This window comes from Triticum aestivum, chromosome 2B (assembly GCF_018294505.1).
Source record: "Triticum aestivum cultivar Chinese Spring chromosome 2B, IWGSC CS RefSeq v2.1, whole genome shotgun sequence".
NCBI lineage: Eukaryota > Viridiplantae > Streptophyta > Magnoliopsida > Poales > Poaceae > Triticum > Triticum aestivum.
In genome coordinates this window covers 315,434,290-315,454,469 of record NC_057798.1, presented here as the reverse complement: position 1 = coordinate 315,454,469, position 20,180 = coordinate 315,434,290, and the positions used below count along the sequence as shown (strand labels likewise).

Here is a 20,180-nt window from a genome sequence, read left to right as displayed (position 1 = left end):
CCTCTATAGGACTATGTCTCCGGGTGTACCGAATGGATAATGGATAGTGGATGCACTAGCCATATGACCGGAGACAAGTCATTGTTTGTCGACCCCAACTTAACTGCTCCATCTCAGAATTATATTACTTTTGGTGACAACAACAAAGGAAAGGTAATTAGGTTAGGTAAAATTGTTATATCCAAAGACAAGAACATTGATGATGTTTTACTTGTTCAGTCTCTTGGATTCAATCTCATGGCAGTTGGCAAGCTTTGTGATCTAGGCATGCTAGTTCTTATTTTCTATATCAAAATGCATCGTCTCTATGGCCTCTAACAATTCCTTCATCTTCGAGGGAAATAGAAAAGGTGATTTATATATTTTGGATTTTTCTAAGGGTCCCTCAGTCCAAACTTGTTTTCTTACAAAAGAAACCGAAGGATGGCTGTGGCACCGAAGACTTGGTCATGCATGCATGAGAAATTTGCAGACTCTCGTGAAGAAAAATGATCTCGATGGCATTCCTCATCTAAAATTTGACAAGGATCGTCTCCGTGGTCCGTGTGAGGCCGGTAAATTGGCCAAGTAGCATCATTCATCAAAGACTGTCATGACCAAGGTTGTCAGAATCATGATTTTGAATCGGATCGGAGCTCCGATGGTAGGATCGCAAATCGTAGAATCTTCACTATCAAGATCGTAGAAACGTAGATTCTATGAAGTAAAATCATAGAATCAGAGGGTTAGTTTGGATCGTAAAGTCGTAGAATCATATAACAGAATCGTGATTCTTACAACCTTGGTCATGACCACAAAAAGACCTATGGAAATTCTTCATATGGATTTATTCGGACCTCAAAACTATGCAAGTTTCGGAGGAAGTCATTATGGTCTATTTATTGTTGATGATTTCTCTCATTACACTTGGGTATTCTTTCTCGAAGAAAAAACCTACACCTAAGACATCTTCAAAAGATTCACCAAGAAGGCCCAAAATGAATATGATGTGCAAATTAAGCATGTCAGAAGCGACAATGGTACTGAGTTAAAAAATACTCATATCAAAGATTTTCTCGACGAAAATGGTATAACTCATGAGTTCTTTACCGCGTACACTCTCCAACAGAATGGAGTTGTTGAGTGAAAGAATAGAACTCTCATCGAGATGGTGAGAACAATGCTTAGTGAGTATAAAACTTCTATTCACTTCTAGGCTGATGCTATTAACATTGATTGTGATGTTATGAATCATGTTTATCTTCACAAATTCCTTAAGAAAACTTCATATGAGCTCATCACTGGCAAGAAACCAAATGTTTCTTATTTACGTGTTTTTGGTGCACCTTTCTATATTCGTGACATGAATCATAATTCCAAGTTTGCACCTAAGGCACATGAAGATTTTCTTCTTGGTTATGGCTCAAACTTGCATACTTATCGTGTCTATAACTCTCACCACGGGAAAGTTATGGAAATGGTAAATGGTTTGATGAATCTAACGGCTCCGAGAAGGACCACCGATTTCAGATGCTATTCGGCAAATGGCCATTGGGAGCGTCAGGCCAGTTGAAGGAAATGTACCAGACAGTTACGATGATGATGCCCCCATGACTCGAAGAAGAACACGCCATGCCATTGCCGAGGAAAATGCCACTCCAAACACAAATGGCAACTAGAATGAAAATGCCAATCAAAATGGCAATCCTGATGAAAATGGTGACACAAATTCTCATTCTGATGCTGATGCTGAGGAAAATGAAAATGATCATCGAGATGAAAATCCTCACCCACCAATGGCTAATCGAGTTGACCCTGCATTAATTCTCGAAGATCTCGAGAATCCAGGTTAGTGACCCACAACTCGTTCTCACACTCGTTTTGCTAACTACTGTGGCAGCTTCTCCTTTGTCTCATTAACAGAACCTACCAAGTATGTGGAAGCCATGAATGATCCCGATTGGATGAATGCCATGCAAGAAGAGTTGATGCAATTCAAATTGAATGATGTATGGGAATTGGTCATCAAACCGAATCCTAAGAAGCACAATATCGTCGGAAAAATATGGATATTCCGTAATAAGTAAGATGAAAATTGCATTGTTGTAAGATAGAAAGCATGTCTTGTCGCTTAAGTGTATACACAGGTAGAAGGTATTGCTTTCGGTGAAACATATGCTCCTATTGCTCGCTTTGAGGCAATTCGTATTCTTCTCGCTTATGCAAACTACAATGATATCCTGCTTTATCAAATGGATGTGAAAAATGCTTTTCCTAATGGTGATATTGATGAGGAAGTATATGTTAGGCAGCCACCTGGCTGTGGAAACCCTCAGTTTCCTAACAAAGTTTTCATGTTGAAAAAGGCTCTTTATGGGCTGAAGCAAGCCCCTCGAGCTTGGTATGACACCTTGAAGAGGTTTCAGCTCAACAAAGGGTTCAAGCCAGCATCCACTGCTTCCACTAGTTTCTCTCGTGCTATTGATGGTGATCTATTCGTGTGTCAAATTTATGTGGATGATATTATTTTTGGCTGTACTAACAATGCTTGCAACATGGAGTTCGGGCGAATGATGTCTGGGAGATATAAAATGTCTATAACGGGTGAACTTAAGTTCTTTCTCAGACTGCAAATACGTCAACAGGACAACTGGATTTTCATATCTCAGGAGAAATATCTGAAAGCCTGTCTAAAGAAGTTTAAAATGCAAGATTGCAAACTAGAGGGCTATAAAACTCCAATACCCACGAATGGTTAGCTAGACGAAGATGTGTATGGTAAAGATTACAGTCAGATGTGTTTTGGTGACCGAAGGTTGTTCGGAGTCCCGGATGAGATCACAGACATGACGAAGAGTCTCGAAATGGTCGAGAGGTAAAGATTGATATATTGGAAGGTTATATACGGACACCTGAATGGTTCTGAAGAGGTTCGGGGATTTTTCGGAGTACCGGGAGGTTACTGGACCCCCCGGGAAAGTTAATGGGCCTCATGGGCCATAGTGGAGAGGGGGAGGGAGGCCACGGGAGGTGACGCGTGCCCCCCAAGCCAATCTGAATTGGACACGGGGTGGGGGGCGCGCCCAACAATTCCTATTTAGCGTTGCAGGCGCCGGTTTCTACTGCTTTTGCTAAGCGGCGCCTAGAACAGGATCTCGTGGGCCGGCATATCTTTTATTTTTCTTCCGCATCGCGAGCTAGGATTCGAACCCAGTGCCGCTGGTTATCAGTGATCGTGGGGTGACCAACCCGACTACCTCACTAATTGTGATAACAAACAAGTTTTTCATCCATTTCTATCTTCCTTTTTTTCTTTCTTTTTCTTTTTTCTCTGTTCTTTTCTTCTTCCTTTTTCCAAATTCGTAATTGCTTTCTTCAAATAGATGAACTTGTTTTCATAATCCATGAACTATTTTTTTGAAACTCTTGAACCTTTTTTCAAAATCGATGAACTTATTTTTCAAAATTGATGAACCTTTTCATTTTTTTGAATTTTTTCTCAAAATCGATGAACTTTTTTTCAATGTTGATGAACTTTTTTCAAAATTGATGAACTTTTTCCAAATCCGATGAACTTTTTACAAATTGATGAACTTTTTTCAAATTCAATGAACTTTTTTTTATTCAAATCGATGAACTACTTTCATTGTTCGATGAACATTTTTGAAAATCGATGAACTCTTTGAATCTGTGAACTTGTTTTTGAATACATGAACTTTTTTTATTTTAGATGAACCTTTTCCAAATCCGATGAACTTTTTTCAAATTCGACCAACTTTTTTTATTCAAATTGATGAACTTTTTATTCAAATTGATGAACTAATTTTATTGTTCGGTGGACATTTTTTGAAAATTGTTGAACTCTTTTGAATCTGTGAACTTTATTATGAATACATGAACTTTTTTGATTTGGTGAACTATTTTTTGAATACGTGAACTTTTTTGCATGTTCATGAACTTCATTTGCAATATGTGCACATGTTTTCAAATAATTGAAAAATCTAAACGCTATTGTGTAATGCGAAATTAATAGTGCGTCTATGTTTCTATTCTTTAAAATGTTCACACTCTAAAGAAGCACTAGAATTTGGCTGGTCAAGTGGTTAGCCTCGCTCTATGGAAGCGCGAGGGCACGAGATCGATCCCAATCGAGAGCAGTTTTTTCGGCCGCCTTTTTTCGCGCTGTGCCATTGTGGGCCGGCCCATCTAGCCACGGCTGCAGGCGCCGGTTAGCTTGTGCGGCGCTGAAGGCACTGACTAGGAGTTCCCGGCGCGCCCCCTTTCCTTCTCCCTCTCCACCTCTTTCCCCTTTCCCCCTCTACGTAAGAAGGAAAAAAAGAGGGGGGGGGCGAATCCTACTAGGAGTGCCCTCCATGGTGCGCCCCTTGCGGCCAGCCCCCTCCCCTCCTCCTTTATATACGGGGGCGAGGGCACCCCAAAGCACATCAATTATTTTAGCCATGTGTGCTGCCCCCCTCCATCGTTTACTCCTCCGGTCATATTGCCGTAGTGATTAGGCTAAGCCCTGTGCAGATCACTTCACCAACACCATCATCACGCCATCGTGCTAACAAGAACTCATTGACTCCTTCGTGCCTCTACTGGATCAAGAGTCCAAGGGACGTCATCGAGCTGAACATGTGCGGAACTTGGAGGTGCCGTACGTTCGGTACTTGATCGGTTGATTCGAGAAGACGTTCGACTACATCAACCGCGTTAAGTTAACGCTTCCGCTGTCGGTCTATGAGGGTACATGGACACACTCTCCCCTCTCGTTGCTATGCATCTCCTATATAGATCTTGCGTGAGCGTAGGATTTTTTTTGAAATTGCATGCTACGTTTCCCAACAGATCTTTGGTATGTTGGTCGTCAAGGAAGTAGAATTGTTTCTCTCTCTCTACGGCTGAGGCCGAATATATTGCTGCTGGTGCGTGTTGCACTCAGTTATTATGGATGAAGCAGACTCTGAAGGATTATGGCATCAAGGTCAAGAAGATTCCTCTATTGTGCGACAATGAGAGCGCGATCGAAATTGCACACAATCCAGTGCAACATTCTCACACCAAGCATATTGAGATCATACATCTTTTTTGTGATCATGTTGCTCGAGAGGATATTATTATCAGTCACGTCATTTCTGAAGAAAATCTCGTTGATATCTTCACCAAGCCTCTCGATGAGAAAAGATTCTATGCGTTACGGTGTGAGCTAAATATCCTAGATTCTGCAAACATGCAGTAAGCTGGACTCGGCACCCGTACCATCACTTCCACATCTCAGAAGGAATCGGTGCACAACACTCGAAGAGTTTGAAAATTTTGACAAAGTGAAATTTTCTTTCTGAGAGTGGATCTGGTCTCCTTGACCATGTTAAAGGTTCTTTCTTAACTTTATTCGTTTTGGCGAAAGCCGTCCAAAATTTGGGGTTTCCCGCCCAAGTCAGGACCATGATCTTTGATGATGGTTGCCACGTGCTCTTCATCAATTACCGTTTTACCTGGCCCGTTGACTCGCAATAGTCCTTTGAATGTGGCCATTTGATCAGATTCACCGGATGTAGTCATTCCTCCTCGCATCTATCCTTATTCATAGGTAAATGCAGTCAGTTGAGGATTTGGCTCGATAAGTGAGCCTGGCTGATGGAGATGATGTTGTTCTGGGCACAACAGACGAATCCAAAGCTTTGAATGCCAAGGGCCCAATGGTAGGCCCATCAACCAGCAAGCATAAAAGAACCGAGCAAAATGCCGACGAGCAAGAAGAGAATCCTCCTCCGAAGAAGAGGGGTGGGGGGGGGGTATACAAGCGTATACAAACACATCTGAATATATCTCCCATGATCATTATGATACTATTCTAGGAGAAACAAAGTAGCGGAGCAATAAGCGTCTGCAATGGATTCGACGTCATCGGGTGCGCAAATGGTTTAGTTATGAATTTGTTCATCCTTGGTTTGCTCAAAACTTTGCATTTCATCCACCTTGGGGTGACTGCTGGGAAATTTCTCTCATAAAACCAAATGATCCCCAGGAGAGACCGTCACCTCCACCAAATGCTCATGAGTCCTCCCTTCGCACACCTGAATCTTATCCCGATGTGCTTGCTAAGCGTCAGCGAAATGCCATCAAGCAAGCTAAGAGGGTTGAAAAGCAAAAGGCTCGTGAATAGGAAAACCGTCGCCTTCTCAAAGATGATGTAAAGAAGAAAAAGGCCGATGGCAAATCTGAAGGTCGCTCTAAATGCAAGCATGATCCCAGTACTACTGCATTAAAGCGAAAGAGTGCACCAAATAAGAGAACTCCGAACTAGCCGAGGAATTTGCCATAAATGATTCTTCAGATGGTGATGATCCTCCGCTCACAAAGGAAGAAGTTGCTACTGCTCTCAGCGAGCAAGTGAATATCACTACTTCGACGGTGTTGCCTGATCTTCGTGTCCCTATGGTTCCATAAGCACCACCAAAGAAGATTACTTGCAAGAAAACTCCAGCTACCACTGTCACTATGAAACAACATGTGAATACAACTCCTCATCCAGATGCTATCAATTTGAAGGATTTGGTAGTTGACACTCCTGTAAGTACTGCAAAGCCACGCAAACGAATTCCCAAGCCTGACTTGAAGAAAATCAAGGTGCCTACTACCGAGTATAATGCTCCTAAAGCTACTGCTCCGATGGAGAAGGCTGCTAAGTTTGCTCCTACATTAATTCAGTAGTTGGCTTCTAAACCTCCTTCCGATCAAGTTCTAGTGCAAACTGCTCCAATTTCCAAGTCTGATGCTCCTCCCTACTATGATCATATGCTCATCATGGAACAACTTGATAAGTTTGTTGACAGTCCGTTCGTTGGTGAAGTGGACTCTCTGCCTATCCCTCCTAAAGTTATTTCATAGGCCACTTCCGTTGTTCAAGAAATGAGAGAAGATGCAGTTGAAATCAATACTCTTTCTGCAGAACTAAATGATCTCGATGGCCGGATGAAAACTGCTTCTTCAAAATTTATCATTAAAGCACTCAAAGACTCCTACAAGGACATCAACCGTATCATGACTCTCCTCCGAAACACAAGGTTGCATTTTCACACGGATCTAGATGAAATTGTGAAAGAAATATGCCCTAGAGGCAACAAAAAAGTTGTTATTTTATATTTCCTTATTTATGATAAAGTTTTATTACTCATGCTAAAATTGTATTGATCGGAAACTTAAATACATGTGTGAATACATAAATAAATACCGTGTCCCTAGTGAGCCTCTACTAGACTAGCTCGTTGATCAAAGATGATTAAGGTTTCTTAACCATGGACATATGTTGTCATTTGATAACGAGATCGCATCATTAGGAGAATGATGTGATGGACAAGACCCATCCGTTAGCTTAGCATAATGATCGCTCAGTTTTATTGCTATTGCTTTCTTCATGTATATTCCTTTGACTATGAGATTATGCAACTCCCGGAGGAATACCTTGCGTGCTATCAAATGCCACAACATAATTGGGTGATCATAAAGATGCTCTATAGGTATCTCCAAAGGCTTTTGTTGAGTTAGCATAGATCGAGATTAAGATTTGTCACTCCAAGTATCGAAGAGGTATCTCTGGGCCCTCTCGGTAGTACACATCATAAGCTTGCAAGCAAATGACTAAGGAGTAGTCACGACGTGATGTATTACGGAACGAGTAAAGAGACTTGCCGGTAACAAGATTGAACTAGGTATGAAGATACTGATGATCGAATCTCGGGCAAGTAACATACCAATGGACAAAGGGAATTACGTATGTTGTCTTAACGGTTCAACCGATAAAGATATTCGTATAATATGTAGGAGACAATATGGGCATCCAGGTTCCGCTATTGGTTATTGACCGAAGAGGTGTCTTGATCATGTCTACATAGTTCTCGAACCCGTAGGGTCCGCACACTTAACATTCATTGATGATATAGTATTATATGAGTTATGTGATTTGGTGACAGAATATTGTTCGGAGTCCCGGATGAGATCGCAGACATGACGAGGAGTCGAAATGATCGAGAGGTAAAGATTGATATATAAGACGATGGTATTCAGACACTAGAAGGGTTTCGGGATGCACCGGGTAGCCATCGGGTCAACGGAAGTGGTTCCGAACACCCACAATAAGTGTGTGGGCCTAATGGGCTAAAGTAAGAGGGGACAAATCAGTCCCTGGTGCACCCCTTCCTTGGAGAGCAGACCGTAGAGGAAGGAAAGGGGAGGGGAGGTCCATCCTTCCTTTCCCTCCTCAAGTGGGAAAGGAAAAAGGCAAGGGGAGGGCACGGCTTGGGAGAGACCTCAAGTAAGATTCCTCCTACTTGGGCATCCCCTTTGGCTGCTCCTCCCTCCCAACCACCTATATATATATATATATATATATATATATATATATATATATATATATATATATATATATATATATATATATATATATATATATATATATATACTCGTGAATCCGGGCTATTTCCTGTGTCCGTGTATCCCGTCTTTCTCAGCCCCACGATCTTAATCCCGAGAATTAGCAGCCTTAGTGGTAATTTTACACTAATACGCCCACCCTCCAACTAAAACCTGCAATTTAGTTTTGCAAGGATACCCTGACCGCGCGTGTGCCTCGTGCGCCGCCGCCGTCAAACGCCAGGCGTCTCTGATTTCCGTTGAGTTGATCCCGACGTCCACCGGCAGGAAGCCCATACAGGTAGCATCCCTATCCTGTATATGCTCCACTGCTTCCACGGTTGATACGAACCTGACAAGCACCGGCAAGCCATCCATGCATGTACTTCTCCGATCTAGACCCATCTCCTTTATAAGACTATAACCGGTGATGCTTTGATGCAGTGGCGACTACAAATGAACAACTAGCAGGTAATACCACTTGCAATCAGAGACACGAGGGCACCAAAAGTTTGAGGTAAAAACAAATTCGATCCTTGTGTACATCCGTAAGTGTAGTTTGAAGGCTAATATTATAATCCTGTGTGCAGCAGTATGGATCCTATGAATAATGTTCAAATGCATACGAGCCAGGGAGGATTTAGTACGCCCAAAAAGAACACAAACATACCTCTCTTCGTAAGTCCACTTTGCACTAAGAACAGAAACTATGCATGAAGATGCTTATTTTGGTTTATTCTTGATATTGCAGTCTTCGTCTTTTATACCTGAATGTGATGAGCATCTGAAGCCTAAAGTGGGTATGACATTTGAAGGACTCGAGGCTGTGGAGAAGTTCTACAAGGAATATGCGCATCAATCAGGTTTTGGTGTTCGCATTGGACAACAAAAAAAGATTGATAATAAGGTGGTCCGTACTAAGCGTTTCATGTGTAATAGGGAAGGATTCAAGGCAAAAGATAGTAAAGAGACTAATGACCCCTTGAGGAAAAGGCGTAAGCAGACAGATACGCGATGCGGTTGTGATGCCCATATCTTTGTTAGACTTTGTGGGGAGAACACCTACAAGATAGACTCACTGATTGAGCACCATGTTCATGGCCTTGTATCGCCTAATAAGCGTCATTTGATCAGATCAAATCGTAGAGTTAGTGAGAGGGCAAAAAATACTTTATACACATGTCATAAGGCAAGTATTGGAACGTCGCAGGCATACAGGCTCCTGCAAGTTAGTGAGGGTGGAATTCCGAATGCTGGGTGCACAAAGAGGGACTTGCAGAATTACTACCGCGGACTCAGGTATAAAATCAGAGATGCAGATGCTCAAATGTTTGTGGCCCAATTAGCTAGAAAGCAGGAAGTGAATTCAGCATTTTTCTATGATTTTGAGGTGAATGATGAGGGGGAGTTGGTGCGTGTGTTCTGGGCGGATGCCACCAGTAGGAAGAACTATAGTCACTTTGGTGATGTGATATCCTTCGATTCTACATACACCACTAATAAGTATAACATGATATTTGCACCATTTACAGGGGTTAATCATCACTTACAAAGTGTCTTTTTTGGTGCTGCATTCTTATCAAATGAGAAGGATGAGTCATACATTTGGTTATTTCAGACCTTCCTAACAGCAATGGGAGGGGCAGCACCTAGACTCATCATAACCGATGAAGCCACTAGCATCAAGAATGGTATTGATAAAGTTCTTCCAACAACTGTGCATAGGTTGTGCATGTGGCATATAATGGAAAAGGTTCCTGAAAAGGTTGGACCTTCGATTAGAGAAGATTCTGATTTTTGGACAAGATTGAACTCGTGTGTTTGGGGTTCGGAAACTTCAACTGAGTTTGAGTCACAATGGAATTCCATCATTACTGATTTTGGGTTGGAGGAAAATGAGTGGTTGGCCAAGAGGTTTAGCATTCGAGACACATGGATACCAGCGTACTTTATGGATATATCTCTAGCAGGCATTCTTCGAACCACTTCAAGATCAGAAAGTGCAAATTCTTTTTTTAACCGCTTCATTCATCGAAGGCTCGCTTTTGTTGAGTTTTGGCTGAGGTTTGACACAGCTTTAGAATGCCAACGTGAGGAAGAATTAATGGCAGACAACAGAAGCATACATACCACCCCTCAACTATTTACACCATGGACAATGGAGAAACAAGGTAGTGAGGTATTCACATATGAGGTGTTCGAGAAACTTCAGCTACAGATTATTGCTGCTAGAGACCATTGTTTTGTTCAGAGTATTACACAAGGTGTGGGGGTAAAAAATGTGACCCTGAGAGGTCGGTCTGGTAAAGTTAGGGAGGTTTGCTATGACACTACAAGCATGACAGCAAACTGTTCGTGCAAGTTGTTTGAGTCAGTCGGTTTTCCATGTCGCCATATTATCCAAGTGTTGAGGATTGAAAACCAAAATGAGCTTCCCAGCCACTACATTATGAAAAGATGGCAGAAGAGGTGCAAAAGGTAAGAAAAAGTAATACATGTGAACTGATTTCTTATTGTTATTCCGAAATCATATGACTAACAACATTCTTTTATTTTGCAGGGAGAATGTTTATGATGAACAGGGAAACCTACTAGAAGAAAAACCCACGGATGCACTGGATGCGGCCACGAGAAAGAAGATTTCAACTGTACGCAATAAGATGGAAGAACTTATTCAAAAGGCGAAGCATTCAGATGAAGGCATGGACTTCTTAACATCAAGTGTTTTGAACATTGAGGCGCCTTTGGACCAAATGGTCCCTGCAGCTACCCAAAGCACTAGGCAAGAGGAATATGAGGCTTTTATTGGTTGCAATATTCCAACCGAAGTTCATATACATCCGCCAACGGATGTTCGTACCGTGGGAAGATGCAAAAGAATAAAGCAAGGAAAGGAGATTAAGGAGGGGGATCGGAAAAATAAGGACAAAGAAGGGAAGGTAAAGGTCGCACGCTTGTGCAAGACGTGCAAGCAAATGGTGTTTCATGATAGTCGTAATTGTCCAAGCAAAAAAGGGAAAGGGAGTGTGATTGTGCAAGATATGCAGCCAAATAGTGCTTCCTGATACAACAAGTTGTCCAAGCAAAGAATAAATTTATCTATGTTATCATGTACACTTTGGTGTACTGAATTCATGTAATGGATCAGAATTTGTGTTATGTCAAAAAAAAATCTTGATTTATGACAAGTTTAATGCTTGTCAAATGGCTACAGAATCTAGAAAATAATTATCCACTTGAGACGTTTCAAGAAACTATGCAAGCATGATTAAATTTCTGGTTTCTCTATAACTTGTGATGATGTTCAGTGTCAATACATGCATATCTGTTGCTTCTTTATTTTTGGTCAGACATGCATCATCCAGGAGGACACAATGGAGTTAGTAGATATTCAGAAAACTTTACATAGTGATTTTGCCTTACAGTTTGATCTCAAAACTGTACGTAGCCATCCCTGACCACTTATGTACTTCAACAGCTTTACTGAAATATATGCTTCGACTATATGACTCAGAAGGTCACTTATTTTTTTAACACATAACTGAATTAGTCACTTAATTTTTTGGCAACAGCAAAGAGGATAATTTTGGCCAAGTGCCAAGCAAACTACAGTAACAAGGAAAAGCTTAACTAATGCCTCTGATCTGAACAAGCCATTGCCATTCATTATGCTGTAAATATTCAACAGTTTACTGATACAAGCACTTGCATTAGTAATGTGCATGTCCCTCGACCGAGTACATCAACTCAGTATTTCCACTAGTACATCTGCTACAGCATACGACCTACTTTCTGTAGTTCTCGTCTACAGCTTCCTCTGAAGGAATCAAAGCGGCCGGGGAAGGCCATCCAGGGGATGGCGCCTCATCAGAGATGCTTCGTCACCAGCGCGGAACAACGCCAGTTCGTGATGACTTCGCCGTCGAGACGACCGTCCGGCCCATCGTCGACGTCGCTGGTGGCCGTGGGGTTGCCATCGTCGTCGCCACTTGATTCCATCGCCAGAGGACTTCTAGGGAATCGACCGGGCCGTGGTTGCAGGCTTGCCGCTGTAGGAGGCCTTCCGATTGGAATTTGATTTTGGAGGAGATGCGGCTGATTGGGCAAAGAGGATTTTGAGGCGCACAACTAGGGATCTTGCGTCAGATGCTTAAGGGGCTCTTTTGCAAATAATAATGGTTTTAAGTTAGAGAGCGGGCAGGTAAATGTAAAAAGACGCTTGACTGCATGTGAGGTGCGAGATTAAGATCGTGGGGTTGAGAAAGAAGGGATACACGGACACAGGAAATAGCCCGGATTCACGAGATATGTTGCCTATATATATATATATATATATATATATATATATAACACTATTCTGATCCTGGATCAGAATAGTTATTCTAATCACAACGGCGCTATATAGGGCGGGACGAGGTGTTCCAGAGATCACGAGAAACCAAAATTGAACCGGTAACAAAAATAAAAAAAGCCCACCGCACCGCTTCCACGATCCCCTCCCCCTGATCCTCTCATCTATCGTCTCCTCCCAACCGGATCGCGCCGCCGCCACCGCCTACCTCCCCGGATCGCGCCGCCACCCCCGCCTACCTTCCCGGATCGTGCCGCCTCCGGCGCCTACCTTCCCAGATCGCGCCGCCTCCGGCGCCTACCTTCCCAGATCGCGCCGCCTCCGCCGCCTACCTTCCCGTATCGCGTCGCCACCACTGCTTGCTTCTCCAGATCCACTGGCCGACGATATTGACGACGCCCAACCACGAGCCCTGTTCCTCCCCGGATCCATTCTCGCTGGACGCCACAACCTGAGCCATCACTGTGCCGCCGCCTGGTCTCCTCAGCCATGGAATGCAGGCCTCCAGCAAGGTGCCCGTGCCGCCAACCCACGGCGGTGTCTCCCGCCCTTCGCCTCCTCCGGCTCCGCAGCCACCGCACATCCTCATCCCTGGTTGGGCTCCACCACCGCGGTGCCTAGGCCGTTCAATGACGCAGCCCCGGTAAGTTCATAGCCACAATTCCCCCTCTGCCACCATGCCGTTCCTGCCACCGCACCCTCCATGACAGATCATTTTTTGTTTCTTCACTGCATATGTCAATCCCCTCCTCGAATGGACCCTTGCTGTAGACCGCATCATCTTGAAGGAAGGCCAATGAAAGACAGGGGAACCGATGCACTGGCAAGCTAGCACACCTGTGCAGCTGACGGTTTGGTGGGCGGCAGCCAAATATCTTGGCATGTGGCTACTGGTTTGGCGGGCAGGCAAGTAGCAACAAGCACATCAGCTGCAGGCAAAGCTGCTAGCAGAAAAGAACTGAACCTTCAAGCTTTAGCCAAATTTCCATCGATTTATTCTCCATGGATAGTGCAACACTATTTTGACTGAAACTGGCGATTTGATGTCTGCTTAACTGAACCTTTATGGTTTGTTTTGTTGATAATTACAGGAGTAGATAGACTGATGCTAGTGGCTGCCGCTAGACATCTCTATTTTTTGCTATTGCATGCGACCCAGCTGCTTCTGCTTCCTCTCTTCCCGCCGCTCAATGTTGCTGCCGGTCGCTGCTAGCTGCTGTTGTCAGACATTTCTAGCTGTTGTTGTGCCGTGTGGCTGCCCGACGCCACTGCCATTTTCTGGCTGCTATTGGTACGCTGTTGCTGCAGTTCAACATGACAAAAGAGATATTTCTGTTAGAGATTAGCACTGCTGCTGTCCGTGCTTAAAGAAATGAGAATAGAGAGAGAGAGAGAGTGTGTGTGGATAGGATATAGCGGTGGGTTGTGGATAAAAACCATCGATTATAGTGAAAAAGTATTTCTTTCTCTGGCACTTAGTGCGCGTGTCTTCCTCTGAATTGTCGTTAATGTGTTCTCTGTACAAAGCATAAACTATGCTTGCTTGTTTCATGTCATATTCAATTGGCAATATGAAAATAAAGGATCAGTTTTTCACATGCATTCCTGTCATATGGGTTAAAAAAAAGAGCCTTCCATCTAGTAGTCATTTGTATGTATGTTACGTCGCGCTTGCCCACATATACTATGACTAGGAAGTTCAAAGAACAGTAAACTATAAGTTCAGGTGTGAAACCACACAAAAATTCAGAGAAGAAAAAATAGTACGTAAAAGCCAGGAAGTTCAACCAGAGAAACACAGAAAGATGAGGAAAAAAAATCCAATAGTTCATTTTTGAGAAAACGTGAAACTTCAAAAAAAGAAAAGAAAATATCAATAAAAATCCATGTGCAAAAAATAACAGAGATTTAAGAGGGGGAAAACTCAAGAGTATTGTGGATATCTAGAAGTTCATATACTGTGTCCCAAGAATTTCGAAGAATAAAAAAACTGGAAGTGAAGTTCAAAAACAAGGGTGCAAAAGAAGTTCAATTTTCTCCCCGATTTAGAAAAAAGGAACGTTGCTAGAGAATCTATATAAAAAGGGGTGATTTCGAAAGTTCATGTGTAACGAACATCGAAGTTCAAACCAAAAAAATGTAAACAAAAAAATCATGGAATTCCAAAGAATAAAAACTATGGAGTTTCATAAAAAAAAATAGCACGTGAAGTTCATGTTTCAGAAATTCCGAAGTTCACGTGTAGTACATACAAAAGAAAATTTATTAAAAAAAAAAGAGATCGCCGAGGCCATTTCAATGAAAAGCAAAAAATGCATAAAAATGTCATGACAAAATTCTACAAGAAGTTCAAATTTAAAAACGAAGCAGGTCGATGTTAAAAAATGAAGTTTTTAATATCTAAAAGTCAAATTTGGAAGGTCAAAACTTTGAGCAAGAAGTTCAAATAAAAAAAATACTTCAAAAATCTTTATAATAGAATTTCCCCATTTATAAAAAAAAATCAAAGAAGTCCAAATTCAAAAGGAGGAGAATTTCAAAAGATTTTATAAAAACAGATTCCCCCCATTCTATAAAAAATAGAAGTCAAATTAAAATAACGGTTCGGTTTCATTGTTTATATAAAAAAAGGATCCCTCCCTGACTAACCAATAAAACTAAGAAGTTCAAGTTTAAAAAATGGTGAACTTCGATGTCTATGAAAAATTCAGATTTTTCACATTATTAAAAATAAACCAAGAAGTTCAAAATTTTAAAACAAGGAAGTTCAAAAAACTCGATTTTCCCCGTTACTAAAGAATAAAACCAATAAAAATGTTTGATGGTTATTTGAAAAAATATCTTTTTCTATGAATAAGACTAAGAAGTTCAATTCAAAATAACAGAGAAGTTCGAAGTCTATAGAAAACTCAGATTTGTTGCAAGAAGTTCACGTGCACCACCGTGCACGGTTTCAGAATTTATATTCCGGGACGTTCGACCTCCAATTACATGTTTTAAAATGGCAAAAAATGACGTTTGACCTTCAATTGTATGTAATTCGACGTATACACAAAAATGTGACAGAAGTTTATAGTGAAAACAATGAGAAGTTCAAGTACTGCGAGGAATGCATTTCAGGTGAGAGTAAAAGTATAGAAAAATAAAAGGCTTAAAATTTTTGTTGAAAGAAGTTCGAGTGCTCTGTCTGGGGAAGTTCAAAAATTCTTGCGAGAGAGGTTCACCTCGTATTTTCATGTTTGGTTTTTTCCGTATAAAAATCGAATACAATTCTTTACTCAAAATATAAAGAGGGTGAAGTTCATATTGAAATAACAAAGAAGTTCGGAATTTATTAAAACCTAGGATTTACCTGTTCAAGAAATAAAAACACAACGCCATTTTTTGCACTTTTAAAAAAGGCTCATAAACAAAAAAAAGGTTGCTAGAAGTTCAAGTGCTCGGCGAGGAAACGTTCAAAAAATTCTTGTGAGAGATGTCCAAAATACATAAAAATATATGTTGTTTTTTGTGTTTTAAAACAATTCTCTCAAAGCAGAGAGAAGTTTAAAGTGATAACAACCGGAAGTTCACGTATTACACGGTGTGTATTTCATATAAGAAAATTACAATAAAGTGAAACAGAGTGAAGTTCAAACAGACATGCCCCAGAAGTTCAACTACTTCACGTAGTGCAGAAAACAACACGTTAATAATAGAATGAAGTTCAAACAGACATGCCCCAGAAGTTCAACTACTTCACGCAGTGCAAAAGCAGCATGTCAAAAAATAGCATGTAAAAAACAGAGTGAAGTTCAAACAGACATGCCCCAGAAGTTCAACTACTTCACACAGTGCATTTCCGTCACGATGAACGCAGAAGTCATGATCTCACCATTTTCTAATTTACTTCAAAACGACATGAATATCACTTGTGTAAGTTCAAGTCCTCGGTCGGAGAAAGTTAAAAAAATTGTTGTGAGAGATATGTGTATAAAAGGAATATCATTTGTGTAACACTGACGAATGGGTGGGAAAATTACAAACAAAAATACGTCACAGAAATTCAACGTGAAAACAACATGAAGTTCAACTACTATGCTGAATGAATTTGAGATGAAAAACTTTTAAAATCATCGAGTATGAAAAAATGATCAACACGGGAAAGTTGTGTGTTTACAACAGCTTTCCGTCGGTACATCACTTGCTTAATTCCGGTGAGTGAATGAAGAGCTACGAGAAAAAAAGCACGTGAAAAACAGAGTGAAGTTCAAGCAGATCTGCCACAGAAGTTCAAGTACTTCACACGATGCATTTTCGACGATTCTGTTTCGCGATAAAGACAGAAGAGTGATCTCGCCGTTTCTGAAATTACTTGAAAATGGCTAGGATTCAGAGAAAACCATCAACATGAAAAAGTTTCGCATTTTTTGTAACTTTTCAACAGTATATTACTTGCCCCGTTCCAATGAAGTTTGTAGAAATTATGACGAAAATACGTTTTTAGCCATTTTCAAAATCAACTTAAAACCGTAATGAATTTGGAGAAATAATATATACCAAAAAGTTTCGCATTTGTTCAGGCTTTCCAATGCCATATCATTTTCTATGTTCATACATATGATTAAAACTAATATCAAATATACAAACTTGGTAGAACTTGTACCGTTTTCTAAATTACTCTTAAACCATTCAAAATTAGAAAAAACTTTCAACATGAGAAAATAGCGCATTTTCATAAGCTTTCCAACGCGATATCATTTGTCTCAATTTCATTAGGCGTTTAGAAATGGCAAAAAAAATATGAACTCGGTTGCTCGGTTTGCGAAATTTTACTATTTTCCACATTACCCTTTAACCATAGAGAATTAGAAAAAACTTTCAGCATGTGGAAGGAGCGGTTTTACAACAGCTTTCCAACGCCATATTATTTGCCTCATTCTGATAAACGGTTTAGAAATGCGATCGAAAATACGATTCACGTTTTTTGTATGAAGAAAAAACGGTTTTCAAAACTGCTCTTAAACCACTTACATTTTGCCAAAATTTTAAGTTGGGTCATGATACTGGTGTCCATAAATTTCCAACGGTATATCGCATGCCCCATTTGGGCAATGGCGACGAAAGTTCAAGCTAGCACTAGGGGAAGTTCAGGTCGAACAAATCAGGCAGTAAAATTGCAAAAAACGCAATTTCATCACGACCCGAGAGCAAAATCCGCCAGCGAGCGAGATTTCTATTTAAAACCGGTATTTAGTTGCTAAAAAATCTTTCTAGATTACACTAACATCATATAGAACACTACTAACCAGAATAATTCGTGGGGGAAGCCACGATTGCAAAGATAGCCCGAAGGTCGGGTTCGTACAGAGGGAAGTTCAGGCGCATGTACAAACAAAAATACATCACAGAAGGTCAACGTGAAAATAGCATGAAGTTCAACTACTACGTTGAATGAATTTCAGATGAAAAACTTTTAAAATCATTGGGAGTATGAAAAAATGATCAACACAGGAAAGTTGCGTGTTTACAGCAGCTTTCCATCGGTATATCACTTGCTCAATTCCGGTGAGTGGATGTAGAGCTAGGAGCATAGAGATATACGAGGAAAAAAAGCACGTGAAAAACAGAGTGAAGTTCAAGGTTTCATACCGAGAAGTTCAGGTACTTCACGCGATGCATTTTTGGCGAATCTGTTTCGCGATAAAGGCAGAATGAATGATCTCGCCGTTTTTAAAATTACTTGAAAATGGCTTGGAATTAGAGAAAACTATCAACATGAAACACTTTCGCATTTTTCGTAGCTTCTCAGCGGTATATTATTTGTGCCATTCCGATAAAGTTTGTAGAAAATACGGTGAAAGTATGTTTTTCGCCATTTTCAAAACTGGCTTAAAACCGTAAATAATTGGGAGAAATAATACATACCAAAAAGTTTTGCATTTGTTCAAGCTTTCCAACGCCATATCATTTGCTGCATTCGGACGCACGGTTAAAAAATTAGGTCGAAAATACAAACTCGGTAGGACTTGTACCGTTTTCTAAATTACTTTTAAACCGTTCAAAATTAGAAAAACTTTCAAAATGAAAGAGTAGTGCATTTTCATAAGCTTTCCAACGCCATATCATATGCCTCAATTGGATTAGCTGTTTAGAAATGACGTTGAAAATACGAACGGTTTGCAAAATTTTACGTTTTTTCAAATTACTCTTTAACCATAGAGAATTAGAGAAAACTTTCAACATGTGGAAGTAGCAGTTTTGCAGCAGCTTTCCAATGCCATATTATATGCCTCATTCCGATAAACGGTTTAGAAATGCGATAGAAAATACGATTCACGTTTTTTGTGTGAAGAAAAAACGATTTTCAAAACTGCTCTTAAACCGCTTATATTTTGCCAAAAATTTAAGTTGGGTCATGATACTGGTGTCCATAGCTTTCCAACGATATATTGCAAGCTCCATTTGGGCAATGTTGGCGGAAGTTCAACCTAGTTCACAGGGAAGTTCAACGTACTACTAGCGGGGCAGGTCAGGTTGTGATCAGAATATTATTCTCATCCCGTGATCAGAATAGTGTTTATATATATACATATACATATATATATATATATATATATATATATATATATATATATATATATATATATATATATATATAGGGAAAATCCATCCTACCACCCGGTGGTAGTTACCCCACATATCTCATATACTACCATGTGGTACTATATATACTATTTTATTATTTTAAATATGTTCATATACTATATCTAAGATATTTCAAAGCAAGTTACATGAAAAAATTGCATATGAGTCCATAGTTTTTGTTATATTTGTGAAATACATACATATTTGTACGTAAAAAGGGCATACTCAAAACATGGTACATACTACCTAAAAATTAGTATATATAGTACCTAATCGTTGTTATATACTACATACTACATGTGCATACTCTCGGTTTCGATAGATACTACATACAACATACAAAACGTAAGCGTTGGTAACTACCATTGCTTGTAGGAAATATTTGTCCTATATATATATGTGAGAGGGGGTGCCTAGCACACAATAGACAATTGCCTAACCCTGTGCGGCGCCCCCCTCTACCGTTTACACCCAGTCATATTTTCGTAGTGCTTAAGTGAAGCCCGACGGAAATAACTTCACCATCACTATCACCACGCCATCGTGCTGCCGGAACTCATCTACTACCTCACTGTCTTGCTGGATCAAGAAGGCGGAGGACGTCAACGAGCTGAACGTGTGCAAAATGCGGAGGTGTCGTACGTTCGGTACTTGATCGGTTGAAGTGCAAAGAAGTTCGACTACATCAATCACGTTGTTAAACGCTTCCGCTTATGGTCTACGAGGGTACATAGACACATTCTCACCCTCTCGTTGCTATGCATCTCCTTGATAGATCTTGCATGTGCGTAGAATTTTTGTTTTGTTT

At 40.6% G+C, this 20,180-nt stretch overlaps 1 protein-coding gene and 1 long non-coding RNA gene across 3 annotated transcripts; both read left to right on the top strand.

Moving 5' to 3' along the window:
• The first annotated feature begins 8,456 nt into the window (after positions 1–8,456).
• Positions 8,457–11,604, top strand: LOC123044817 (protein FAR1-RELATED SEQUENCE 5). 2 transcript variants are annotated; one of them, XM_044467696.1, is made up of 5 exons: positions 8,457–8,695; positions 8,839–8,911; positions 8,988–9,072; positions 9,146–10,872; positions 10,955–11,604. In XM_044467696.1, the coding sequence occupies exons 3-5, from the start codon at positions 8,989–8,991 to the stop codon at positions 11,457–11,459; spliced, it is 2,316 nt and encodes a 771-aa protein (XP_044323631.1). In that variant the 5' UTR covers positions 8,457–8,695; positions 8,839–8,911; position 8,988; the 3' UTR covers positions 11,460–11,604. The 2 variants fall into 2 exon arrangements, with proteins under 2 accessions (XP_044323631.1, XP_044323630.1); XM_044467695.1 differs by having other exon boundaries at positions 8,985–9,072.
• A 1,234-nt stretch (positions 11,605–12,838) lies between these two features.
• On the top strand, positions 12,839–14,341 carry LOC123041211 (uncharacterized). The gene is made up of 2 exons (XR_006418421.1): positions 12,839–13,388; positions 13,517–14,341. It is a non-coding gene; the product is annotated as an uncharacterized lncRNA (long non-coding RNA).
• Positions 14,342–20,180: the final 5,839 nt, after the last annotated feature.